This window comes from Numida meleagris, chromosome 9 (genome assembly GCF_002078875.1).
Source record: "Numida meleagris isolate 19003 breed g44 Domestic line chromosome 9, NumMel1.0, whole genome shotgun sequence".
Taxonomy (NCBI): domain Eukaryota; kingdom Metazoa; phylum Chordata; class Aves; order Galliformes; family Numididae; genus Numida; species Numida meleagris.
In genome coordinates this window covers 6,355,742-6,369,718 of record NC_034417.1, presented here as the reverse complement: position 1 = coordinate 6,369,718, position 13,977 = coordinate 6,355,742, and the positions used below count along the sequence as shown (strand labels likewise).

Here is a 13,977-nt window from a genome sequence, read left to right as displayed (position 1 = left end):
TATTGCAGCCTAGTGCCATAAGCATTGCTTATTCCATTTATGTACTTCCCCTCCCCCCCCCCCAAACTAACACTAACACCATGCATTCACTAATTTTGTGTGAATCTTCCTCAGGCCCAAAGGGCATCTTAAATTAATTCACACTAAAACATCCAATGTAAAATGGCATGTGTGAGATACACAACTATACTGTTTTAAAACAACATGAACTATAAAACTATATTGTTTTGAACATTCCTATTTACTTCAAGCCTTTCAGGAGTACGCACATTTTGCACCACTCCTGAAACAACAATGTAAACTCATCTAAGCTACACAAGAATTCATAGCCTACTTCCAGTGATCTTAAGCATCATATGGAGCTAGTGTTTTAGCATCTAATAGTGGCTGCTTTGTTTGAATTCAGGCATTAAACCTGACATACTGTTTTATTTCAGATCGCTCAACAAAAATAATTTTGAAAAAATGTTTTTAAACCATATATATACTCCGTAGCATTTAATTTTCAGATGAAGATTAAATAAGGAGAGCTCTCCCAAACAATGATGTTTCTGAACAACGATTCAACATAAAAACATTTGTGGTCCAGCTAGCACCATTTGCTACTTCCAGCAGTGAACTGCAGTAGATACTGGGACAGCTTCTGCATTGTTTCCTATGTACATAAGGCAACCATTTCATCAGAAGCCAACTCAAACAAAGATCTAGTTTATAAGAAGAATTTAGTAGGATAGGCTACTGATTGTCTGCAAAGATAAGGCAGAGATAGCAACAGCGTGACTATCCATTAAATGATAACATTCCTTGGACTAAGATCACACCCAAAAACATGGATTTAAGGACAGGATTTCAAATTTAGGACTTTGGTTGCTATTCTAAAGCAGTTGCTAATACAATTCTATAGCTTGCCTTTTGGGAATGTGCACTGAAATTTCGTCATTGTGCCATACACCCCCAGCAGCAACACTTATATTCTTGAAGAAATCACAAGCTAGCACAGAAGCAGAATATTTACTCAAATGAACATTCCAAAGACAGGTTCAGAAGATGCGGTATTACCTTTGCTCTGTCAAGTTTCCTGTGTTTCTAGATATGGATAACAATTATTTATCAAGTGTTAGTTATTTCCTTTGTAATTGAAATAATTAGACAAGTAAGGGTGTTACGCATTCCTAAAAAAAATATTAACACAGTGACGCTGCACAGGATGCAGTCAGCAAAGAAACGAAGCGATAAATACTTCAACTTACTTTCTCTTCCTTCTCAATTATAAAAATCAACAAGGTAGGAAGCAGCATTCTCTAAGTGAAATCTACAAATAATACTTCCATTGCTCACACTATCTAACTTCACTATTTGAAAAAGTCTCAATTAGAAATGAAATGCATGGCTAAGCAAATCTTGTAACAGCAATTATGTTTTCTCCATGTCAAAAAATGGCTAGGCTCCACAACTGCACAGAAAAATGCCATTTTACTATACATGAAACAGAACACTCTGGGGCCAATTTTGTAGCTTGGAATACAATTTGAAATTGTGCTTTTCCTCAAGTAAATCTAATTCACTCAGGCAAAGTTCAGCACAGTTTTTGTAAAAAAATATATATATATATATGCCAAGGCTGCACAACAAACTTAGGATCTAGAGCCACTCCGATCCCAGTTCTACTCTTGCTTAATCTTTGAAGTGCATTAACAGTTACCTGCCCAAGTTTGAATGAGTGATTACAAGCAGCATTTTCACATTTACACTGGACACCAGAGCAAATGCTTGCATTTTAGTATATTCCCTCAGACATTAATCTGAGAACTGTATTTCACCATTTATATATTGCTATAATTAAAAAAAAGCATAGGACTAAAATATTTAAAACAAATACCTTTTAGAAACACCACTAACCTTCCATGAGCATGAAAGTCTAAGCGCAAGAACTGATCTTCATGAGATACTGCTCTTTTGGCACGCTGGTGTTTTTGGTGTAACAAATCCACATCGTAAGATAATCCTTCATAATGTCTAATGTATTTATTTAGAGGATTTCCATACTGGCCTGAAAAGAGAAAAGAAGTAAAGGTTAGCATGCCTGATTTTACTAAGGTTACAACCACACTATGAGACGTGACATCTGTGGAGAACAACAGCTGGCGGTGATAACCCAATTTTCACTCTACATGCATTTTAGCTATCTTTTTCAGTTCCTTGTGCACTTCAGATTCATTCTGCTCTGGTTCCACAGACTGAATGCACTCTTGCAGCTAGAGTGCAGTAGGTGAACATCTTCCACTTTCATTTCAATCAAAATTACTCCACAATGCAAACTACATCACTGTTCCTCGGGATGCTTGAGACATGTTTCAGATCCAAACTGGTCAAGTCCAACAGCTTCACACCTTTCTTCCGGTTCCCTAGGAGAACCAGATAGCCATTTTCACTCTGCTCTCGTGGCACTGAAGTACTTGCTCAAAAGGTATACATTCCACATGCCAGATCTCCAGGTAAAATTAAGAGTAAATCATGCCATCTAGCAATACAACATTTTGTACAATGCAGAACATTCCATCACGCATGAGAGTTTTGCTAAAGGTTCAGTTCAGTCTATTTTGAATATTTTCTTTTACGATACTATTTCTGACTTGCATTAAGAAAGCATGACAGAAAATGGGAAAAGATTTTCGTCTTCCCATCTTTATGGTGGAAGAGCTATGCAGAACTAACCATAGCCACTAGCATTTGAGAGCTTTTTGCAGATCTAGAAACGTGCACATAAAGGATGATGCTTTCAGCCTTCTATTTCCACTAAACACCAGGCATTTTACTTTAACACAGTATTTTTCACTCCAAGGATAGCATTAGTAGGTCAATAACAAGACAGAAAACTTCTTGTGCTGCCCAGACACCTGTCAGATAGACTGCTGAGATTTGCTCAGATGCTTACCAACCAGCTGGGAATCACAAGAACAGAAACGAGGAGGAAGGTAACAGACTATTATTTTCCTCCAGGCAAGGAGCCACTATACATCTTATTGACTTCCGGACGGTTCAGATTTTGGTCACCGCTTCCTAATGGATACACAGTTTCCATCCAGGATTCATCTTCTTATTAGTTATCAAAGCCCATATTATCATAGAAACATATGCACAGAAAATGGAGAGCAGAGCACTTATTTAATGAGAAGTGTATTTTCATATCCCAACAATGCCCAGGGCCTCCTTCCCCTGCCTCGGAACATCCAACACAGATACTCCCCCCAAGAACATTTACTGCACTCCCAAATCAGATGTCAGTGCTAAACCACCACACATGAAAAACGTTGCATCTACTTGCCAAAAGTAAACACAGACTTTGTGTAAAGAATTATTGAGAAACTGATTCATTAACTGTGATCAAGAGACCAAAAAATTAAGTTAAAGTTCAAGCAGTAGAATATAATGTAGAGGAAAGACAGACTAAAATAGGGGAGCAAACCACCCTGCCATATAGGTAGTGCATACAGGATTATTTTTGCTTGATGCTCAATGAAAACATTTTTAAACACTTCAAGGATTTTAAATGTACAATCATAAGGAATTAGGTAACTGCAATCTACTACATTCAAGAACAAGTCACTTCAGTGGCTCGGGTTTCAAAGTCAGATTATATATGACACAAATAGCATCATGTTTCTTGATGTACTAAACATTAAGCCTGGAAATAATTAAACATATCCAGCAATGTAAAACATTTCAAAAATTCAGAGTAATCACACATTTTGATATTCAAAATATCAGAAGCAGCTGTTCCTGAAGATCAGCTAGCTACTCATTACAGAAGCTACTTTGGGGATCCATCCTTCAAAGGCAAGCACCAACTCTTACGATTACGCAAAAGTCAATTTTTCAAGCGATCTGTGACAACATGTTGTTAATTTATTTCTAGAAGAAATATTTACAGCTGTCAGCATTTAGTAAATATTTCCATACAAGTTCTTCCCTACGTGATCCTTTTGCAGCAGCACATTCCAAAACATGAATAAGTGTTTTGGAAAACTGTCTTTTTGTTGAAGCATGTCAGTCCAGTCCTTCCCAAGATCAGAGAAGCCATGTGGTGACACTGCACTGAATGCACCGTCCTCGTTTTGACTAGCTGCAGCACACTGCCTTCCACAAAAAGAGAGCAAAGTTCATTTGTCAGCTACCTCACTTATGAAAAGTGAAAAGATTAAGCTGATACAAAATCTGAATAGTCCATATTGAATGCTACAGCACAAAACCAGAATCTTATATACACTAATAATATAAAATTAGAATATAGAACACGTAAGCAGAATGATTTCCAATTCCAGGTTGAACATGCAATCTTTAAATTCTTCCACACGGAGAAATACAAAAATTGTTTAAATATCATAGCATCTACTTAAGCACACCAGTATTTACTACTATGTTCTGAAGCCCGTGCACCCACAAATCAATAGGATAACATTAGGCACCAGTTTCTGCTTCAGGGTTGTGTAAAGCTTTTTTTTTTTCTTCCCTTCTCCATTTTCTACTTTGTTATTTTTTTTCCACTGACTGTTGCGATGTATGCATCTGCTCCATTGTTCCTGGCTCCTCACCCAGCTTCAAAGCCTTCCTTCCTCAACCTCCAGCTTACAGAGAAATAAACATTCTTTAGTTTATGCTTGAGTCTTCTGAAGCTCGTCTCAGTAATATATAGCAAACAGTTACATTTCCACAAGGAAGAAGACTAATTGTGCGAACATCACAATTTCAGAAGCAAAAATACAAATTTACCTTTCCCTGTGTCTATTGTCATGAGGTCTTCTTTCAATTAACACATTTCTCAGTGCTTCTGTTGCTCTCCAAGTGATTAATGCCTCATCTCCACACGCCTCAATGAGTGATACAGAAAATGATTAAATAAATGAATACTTAAAAGTTTATCACTTGCATTTAGTAGCAACGTGCACAAGATGATACTGCCAACTCTCTTTAAAATTCAGGTAATGATATACTGCAGACAAATGCATTCAAATTTCCTCTGAGTACTACAGGCAAATGCTGCCTTTGACAAATGTTGTCCAATAACAACACTTCATTCCAATTTCCTTTCTCTGTCCCAAAATACAAGTCAGTTCTCATCCAGTTTGACAGAGACTTCTCAAGTGCCTTTAGCATTCACAAAATTTGTGATTTAAGTGCGCCTACATGAATTCTGATCAAAATAAGAAACAAGACAAATCCAAAGCTTTGGCAACCAGCATGAAGAATGCTGAGGGTGAAGAATGTTGCCCGCGCCCACATCTCCCTGAATACTTGGGGCACACTCCCACAAAAGGGAGCAGAAACACCTCCTAGCACACAAGAACTTCCACACACAAACTGCCATTAGTCCGCATCCAATTGTTTTATCAGACTGATGTACAACATACACCTACCTGACTGCCGGTACACGCTTTCCAATGCCAGATATCAACACTAAAGAAAAACTTCAGAATTAACTGTTGTCAGTTAAGCTGCAGTTTTAATTTTAAAATAAATGTAAATCTAGAATGTGACGAGTAACTCTAAAACTTCATCAAAACAAAGGATTTAGTACACTGCAGAATGTGTAGACTTCTGTGCTCTCTAATCCCAAGACTATTCAACAACTTAATTTCCACTCCTCTGTAGTAGGAAAATACTACGAATGCATTCATTATATTGCTCCAGGCCATTTTGATCAATTTTGCAAGGTACTCTTTGCACAGCTTCAGGCACCCAGAAACAAGTTTTCAAGTGTAACAAGAAGACCCAACAATGCTTCACACCTGTTTCAGGTCTCATGAGCAGGTGGAAAGCTGAGTTACACAAAGAATAGCTTTAAAATGCTACCTGCTGTAACAAGACAGCAAAAGACTTCTCACGCTAAAAAGCCTTGCAACGTGCTCTCTGCTAAGCTGAAGTCAAACCCTTCAGAAAACAAAAACCAATCCCTTTTGCTAGAGTTATACATATCCTGTGATCACAATGGAAACAGTGCTACTACTTTTCCCTTTCCTCAGAACTGAAACGCAAACACCACCCAAGTCCTTAAAACGTAAGTACTGTCATAGTGAGCACTTGACACAAATTCTCCCTGTCTTAGCAAACCCAGCAGCTGCATCCCACCTGCAGCACATGCCATTTCAGAGCTGAAATGAAAGCTTCAACAGAAACGTTAATTTTCATTTGCAGAAGCAAGCAAAGCATTACCACTGCTATAGTGTCCGAAGTCTCTAACCAATACGTGATGACATTTTAATAAAACCAGCTACAAATCAAAAGTGATTCTCTGCTTCACAAAGGGAGCTTAATAAGTAACCCAACTTCCATAAAATAAAGATAATTCCATAAGATTAAAAAAGCTTCCGTCAGATACTGCAAAGTGCCGTGGAAAAACTCCAGAACTGTTTAAATGTCTCAAGTACTGGAGCACTGCTTACGCACAAAGAAGGAATGGAAATTGAGTACTTAGTTTGCAGCTGGAACAAGGAACCCCAAGTGCTTGCCAAACGGGGTGCACATCTGAGGATGGGCAGCCAACCCTGCCCCAGGCAAGTCTGGGAAGTCCCTGAAGTCTTCCTTTTGCAAGCAGCGCCCATGCAACCGACTGGTAAGGGACAGGGTCTCTATGACCCAACTCCACTGGAGGAAAGGGTCAGTGCTACCCTTCCCCCTTCCACCCATGTGCAAATGCTGAATCTCACCTACTCCCACCCTACATACAAACTAGAGATGCATATACCTCTTTCTGCAATAAATAAAAAGGACTACAACTCAAAGGTCAGCTGTGCACCTGCCACCTGAATATTACCAGACCAGAGGCCATGCTGAAACCAAGGGATTTGGATTTTCCTTCCCCATCTGATCCCTTTTCATCTCCCCCGCTCTCTTCTCTCGCTTCCTGCCTCCCTTTTCAGGTTATAGTAGAATGTAATGGCAAGGCATATCATCATAACTTACTAGCAATACGGTATAGATTAATAAATATATATCTACTCCATGTCCTGTGCTAAATATCGTAACAAGATACAAATAAACAATTAACTGATAGTTTGGCACCTTTTCACTTTAATTTAGCCCAAGGGAATTTCAGAACATCAAGAACCCTGATATGATTGGGTTGAGACAGATGCCAATAGTAGAAGTTTGTTGAGATGGAAAGACGATGTTTATTTCCCATGCAGTACCTGGCACAAAATGTCTCCAACTACTCTTGCCAGGTTCTGCGTTCCAGACTGCATACTAGCATCAGCCGCACGGAACTGCAAGTGTACCTTCCGACACCCAGGTGCCTCTCAGAGGTGCACAAGGCAGGTACGCCCACCAGCTACAGTTTCTGTAGTTACAAGATTCTGCATTGAGAAGGAACAAGTCTGGTACAGAATCTGAGAGCAACACACCCCAACAACCTGTTACAATTGCAAGCACACAGATCTAAAACTCCAACTAACTCCTGTGATTACCTTGTTGCCATTGAAAAACTATTGTTTTTGATTGAGATTTCAAGAACCCATCTATGAAAACAAGCTGGCAACCAGTCTGCAGCAAGAAATACTGAATCGCGAGCAACCAGATGAAGCTTAAGACAGCCGTTCTACAAGTGTCATGTGTTGCCATCAGCAGAACATCAAAGATGGCACACCACCTTTCCAGGCACTATAGTGCAATAAGCCAACATTATCATCGGGGAAGCACTAAGCTACAGGACAGCAGCACTTCAGGATACAGACACCAGCGGAATGGCCCTCAAATGGCCTCTTCTATGGACTTGCTAAATTAAATGTCGCATTTCCTAAGAGAAAAATCTTCGAAGAACGAAGCTTCATTTTTCTGGAATCAGAACTAAATGAAAGGATGGACTTAATCTAAACAAGATTGGGCAGAACACCCAGAGGTTCTGCCTACACATCTCAAGGTCCACGCAGAAGACTTCTGGGTGTGCGTCTAGAGCACTTTAGCATCCATAGAGAGCTCTAAGTATCTACAGCTGTCTTACTTTCTGAACAGCCACAGACCCCACTGGACAGACCTGAGGCATACTTTCTCACCTTCTACCTAAGCTCCACACATTACACAAAGGATTTTAGCTGTAAGCCTCTTGGCATACTTTGAGCAGCTATATATAACTGTTACCTGGTGGTTGATGCTGAATAACTTGATGTTCATTCATTGTGCTCTTCTTGTTTTCCGCCCAAGACTACTAAGACTCCTTTTCCCCCTAGAAAAACCTCTGCAGTCTGTGGGAGCAAAGCAAGAAATGCAATTGGACATACTGAAATCCGTGGGACTAGACAGGCTGCATCCAGGAGCACTGAGGAAGCTGGCTGATGTGATTTGGGGGCTATCATCTTTGAAAGGTCACTGAGATAGAGGGAGGTTCCTGACAACTGGCAGACAAGTGTCATCCTGTCTTAAAGGAGAACCTGGAGATCTACAGGCCTGTCAGACCAACCTCAGTATCTGCGAAGATTACAGAGGAAATATACAAAGAAGCTCACAGTACTGAAAGCCAGCAGCATAAACAAATACGTATTAAGTTTCCCTGCATCATGGTAGAAGACAGTAACTGTCTATAAAATAGGTAGATAAATTAAGCATGCATTGTTCTAAAAGGTGAAGTTAAGACAATCAGATTAAGATTTGCACAATAATAGCTATTCATAATATTAGGTATATAATAGCAATATAATAATATTGCTAGACATTGTGCAATGGTCAAGCTACTAGACAACTCTTTACTACAAGTAGCATCACTGATTTGCAGACTTGAAGTTCCAGCTTCTGATAAATACCTTTAAGACAATGTTTATTGTAATTTTAATTAAGAAAAAGGTTATCAGAATAAGTTGTACTTTTTCAAGTTGTTTTAAACGTATAGTTTATATCTCTTAAAAAATGTTCCCTTTATGTAGAATTTGTATTAAGAACTGTACGTAGCATTTAAATTCAGTACTTTCGTACTGAAGTGCATTAAAAGCCAGCAGCCCTACTATCTATTTCCCAACTAGAATTTCACTGAACAATTAATTTGGGCTGTGGTTTCACAACTGCTAGCAGAAGGGCAGGTCCTGCTGCTCTTTTTCATCCATCTCATTTTTGCCTCTCCCTTGAGCTGGCACTAAAACTGATTGGACTGAAAAATGTATTTTCTTTTGCTCAAGACAGTTTTTGGTGAAGTGAATAACCAAAAATCAAGTCATTCACTGAAAACTCACATTTGGGGCGTAGTTAGCACTGCATCACTAGATTAACTGATGCCTGCTTCATTTTTACCCCCCTTTTCCACATTCCTATGCTCTTCCTCCCCACTGAGCCTGTCACTGCACAATAAACCAGCAGAGGTTAAACGTCTGGCAAGAAAGTAGTGATTTCTTCCATTTCAGTTAGCAGGCTGAATCAGCTCCTCATGCCATCAAACAGCAGAGGGAATGAAGAAGGAGCACTGGAAATGCATGGCCAGGGCAAGACCACCAGGCACCAGCAGCTCAAGAAGTAGCTCAACAGGGTGGCTCCTTCACATTGCATAACTGAACCTTTAGATCCTTTTAAAAGCAATAATAAACTACAGTCAGGTTCTTGGGTGATGATATTTTGAAACTACTATATAAACACCTGATTTCATTCATTTTTAATTGCTGTGGGCATTTCTGAAATAATCTGACAGCTGCCTTTACCAGACACCGTCTCATTCACCCATATAACATCCTTAGTGTTTTAACTGTAAATCCCAGATATGTGCTAGAGGCTGAGAGCCATTTTAATGAAGGCTAGTATTCTTCTCCATCTATAGCAAGGATGCAGACTTAACCACTCAGATGCTGACAGTTTATAAATGCCTTCCCACAACTCCCCCATGTGTTCAGAAAAGAACAGAATTTCTCGTGTGCACACTGGGAATTAGTTTGTTCAATACCCAGCAGCAGAAGGCACTATGTCATATCAGATCATTTTTTATAATATATTTGCAGTCATATTCAGCACCTGACCAGCCTAATCAGAGCATGGCCACTCCTGCCTTTTGGGATCTTGTTGTCTCTTGTTTGCATTTTCTAGCACTATTGCCACACTTCTAAAAATGACCCTCAGATAGATTTATATCAGTTATTTCCATTCCTCAAAGAGCATCACTATTTACAATTATGTACTGCTTAAAAAATTTGCACGCATTTTCAAAACAGTTGCAAGGAACATTGCCCCCAACCAAGAACTTCTTCATACATGACAAAATTACTAATAACAGCCAGCAAACAGCTCCCTAAACAAGCAGTTCTGAGGGTGTTGTTGAAAAGCAGAGATACACTTTGCATATTGTTTTAAATAAGTCTGAAAACTCCAAGTCATATATACTAGAAGCTTAGGATACGTGCATCTATTTAAGATGAACTCTACCTTTTCCCTATTTCTTTTCACATAACTGAAACTGTATTCAAAGTGACCAGCTGGGATTCCTGTTTAATAAAAGTTGTGACAGTAGAGAAATAAACTTCTAGAATAGCCCAAAAAAGTCTTCCAATATCAGAACATGATCAAGGATGTGTTTCAGGTCCTACCAGACCGAACTGCTGATAACTCCTGTTCTAACCATAAACCCCACTGGTAGTTATAAAGCATCGCAACAGACGTTGCAGTACACTTCATTCATACAGTGATGGCTTTTGACTGCATTCCTTTTACACCATTTCCTGATTTCCAATCAACTGAAACACATTTATTTAAGGCATTAAATCACCCACATGTTTCTCCTCCAATACATAATCCGATAAAATAGTATATAAGTAAAAGTTATACTGTATCTTAATATTTTAAGAGCTTGACTTTGTGATTCACAAACTGTGAATTAAGCTTGCCACCAGTTCTGTTTATCTACTGATACTTAACATTTTCTGAAGACTACTACAATAGAGTACAAATAAGAGTATATAGACAAACCCTTGAGTAATTCTGAAAGAATTCAACGCGCTTGGGTATCTCAGAAAAACGTTCCAAGCACAACACAGTCTAAACATATGGAAGGGCATGTGAAAAAGGTACAGGCTAAGAAATCACTCTGAAAATCCCTTACTTCAAATACCTATATGGTTTTAAACTATACACCTTTAAACAGAAGTATTCCTTAGCTTCAGGATTTGAGTAAAACAAGTGAGCACAAAAGGAGCCGTACACAACTGAGCACAGGTATGTTTTTTTCCAGTTTGAATTGTTGTTTCCAGTTTGAACTGTTCTCACACTGACACTGCTAAGAACAATAAATCTGATGTTTTCTTTTTCTCCCAGGATTAACGTACTCCCAGAAGAAAAACTTTTAAATGAAGAACTCTATTTTTCAGTAATAACTCATAGTACTTAAGAAATTATAGAAATACAATCAGAAGCTAATAGATATTTCTAGTATTAAAATAATTTTAATTCGACAGTTATAATGAACTTCCCCCTCCCCACAGGAAAGCCTTACAGAATACCCGTGTGATGCATATCAGCCGTCATTCCTAGGTTCCTGCCAAGCATTATCAAGCTCTGTTGCAAGGTTGCTCTGTGTTGTCAAACACTGAACACCACATGCTCATTTCCCAAAATGAGGAGTACTTCCTAGTGCCAGGAACTTGCAAGTGCCAGTACTTCCTAGTGCACATTGTTCTCTCAAAGAAAACAAATACAATGTAAATTTCCAGAATAAAACACATTTCATGAAGTCACAGAGCACAGCTCACACGTTAAAATGAGGTGAACTCTGAAGCATACTTGCCTGCCTACAACTCTCACAACTGTTAATGAATCACTGAATTAATAGTGCCAGCAGTTTAGTTTCAAAAAGAAGGCCTTGAAATGCATGCCAATAATTTCCTTAATTTAATAGGAGTCACAAGGGAAAAATCATAAGCTTAATCTTTTGTTTGCTTCTAACGATGTAAATAACGGGATGAGTTGCGCTCCCGCAGATGGCTCTGCCCATTAACACAGCATCACCTCACTGCCACAACCACAGCCGGCTGAACTTCTCCCGTGCTTGGATGTTACTTTTTGATAATGCGCAGGTGCCAGGCTTTAGGGTCAATTCTTTGTTCACAAACCGATACGCTGATCCACAGAAAGCCAGGATAAAGAGAAGTGCCAAGCCAAACAGAGGAAACCAAACAAGAAACCATGTAAGCTGCTGCTCCACCCACCCGGTGCAGGAAACAGCCCCAAAGTCCACTTCACGGTATCTAACCGTGTGAAAATCCAAAGCTACTTTCCTATCGTGACTTGACCTTGGTTAAACGTTATTAGAACGGGTCAGGACGCTACCCCGAGAGCTCCCCAACGCCGAGAAGCACCCGCAGCACGAACCCGTCCAAACTTCCGCGTCTCTGCGTCAGAACCCAGAAGTGGGATTTCCCCCGGCCTAGGGCCGGGCACGGCGTCCCGAAGGCACGGCCGCGGCTCGGGCGGCGCTTCCTCCGGCGGGGCTCTCCGGCTGCCCGCACGGCTCGGCCCGGCCCGGCAGGCGGCGGGGCGCTCCCCAGGGCGAGGCGGAAGGAGGCGGCCGGGCGGGAGGGAAGCGGCCCGCGGCACCGCCGGAAAGTCCCGAAGAAGCGGAGTACCGGGGAAAGCACAGCAGCTCGGGGAGAGAGGAAGGGGAACGAGGCAGCGAAGAAAGGAGGCGACGGCCGCCTCGGCCTCCCAGCGCGCGTCCCGGCAGCGGGGCTCGGGCGCCGGGCCAGCCGCAGAGAGAGGGCCGGGGCGGAAGGAGGGGTGCGGGCCCGAGAGCGGCTGAGGGGGAGAGCGCCCCGGGCAGCGGCCCAGCCGCGGCCTGCCGCCCCAGGGAGAGGGCCCGCCGCCCCCGGGAAGGGAAGGGAGGAAGGCGAAGGCGGAAGGCCACGTCCCGGGCGAGGCCCCGCGGTCCGAGCGGACCCGGCCGCCCCTCACCTCCGGCGCCCGCCGCCCAGGAGCACAGCAGGATTATCGTCCTCGCCAGATCCATCTTCTCCGGGCCCAGGCCCTACCGCCGCCTACCCACAGCGCATCCGCCCCAGCCGGCGCCGGGATAGGGAGGGGCGAGCTCCTCGCCTCCCTCCGCTTTGTCCCCGCGCTCCGGGGGCCGCTCGGCTTCCACCCGCGGATCTCTGGGACCGAGCGGCGGCCGCACCCGGCGCTTCTCCCGCGCCGCTTCCTCCGCCCGCACCCGTCCGAGCGACGCCACCGGCGGGGCCGCCGCCGTGCGCTCTGGGCGTGTCCCACGGCTCCGTGACACAGAGGGGCGGAGCCACGCGGGAGAGCGAGAGAGAGCGCAGCTCGCCTTAAAGGCGCAGGGCGCCCCCCCGCGGGGGAGGAGGGACTGGGCTGCGCCTCTGCTGCCCGGGCCCGCCCGGTGCGGAGCCCCTCGGCGTTCGGGGCGGTTTCATTAAACGCGCGTCCCGCAGCGGTGCGGGGAGGTGGGGCTCGCTCTCGAGGTTCCCCTGCTCCACCTCCGTTCTGCTTCTCCCCTCAGAACCGCCCCTTCCACAACACACGGCTGTTTTTTTTTTTTGTTTTTTTTTTCGGAGGAAGTCCGGAAAGGAGAAGTTTTATCGCAAACTGATTCTACGGAACACAAGCGTTTCTCAGTTCCTCAGGAAAGATGCGCAAAAGCGTGTGGGAAACCCCACTGCGGTGAGCGTCCCTCAGGCGCGGACGGAGCTGTTTACGAGGAACTGGTACGGGAGAACTGCGAGAACGGGACCGTGACAAGCCCTCCCCTTCCCCCAAACAGCGTTTAAACTGTGTGAGCAAAGAGCTCGGACAACTACAGAGGAAGAGAAAATATCTCTGTTACTCTAAGCGACTGTATTAGTCCTCAAATCATCATCTTCCCTGCGACCGCGTTTAACAGCGGAGACGCAATAAGACGACACTGGCACCTCTGCTAAGCAGCGGAACCCGGCGGCGCGGGGCAGGCGCCGGCCGCGCCCACCCTTTCTGCGCAGGCGCCGGGCCGTGGCGGGGCGGGGCCGGGCCGGC

The 13,977-nt window shown here is 42.9% G+C and overlaps 1 protein-coding gene across 3 annotated transcripts in view; it reads right to left on the bottom strand.

The window, feature by feature from the left end:
* Window positions 1-13,225, bottom strand: part of ADAM10 (ADAM metallopeptidase domain 10) — a 44,245-nt gene extending 31,020 nt beyond the window's left edge. Inside the window, exons 1-2 of one of the 3 annotated variants that reach the window (XM_021407004.1) lie at window positions 12,907-13,225; window positions 1,900-2,050 (exon numbers count right to left, since the gene is read on the bottom strand). In XM_021407004.1, coding sequence (XP_021262679.1) covers window positions 1,900-2,050; window positions 12,907-12,961 — 206 coding nt within the window. In that variant the 5' untranslated portion in view covers window positions 12,962-13,225. Of the gene's footprint in view, window positions 1-1,899; window positions 2,051-4,770; window positions 4,808-12,906 lie in introns of those variants that run through there. The other 2 variants (XM_021407006.1, XM_021407005.1) reach the window with 2 other exon arrangements.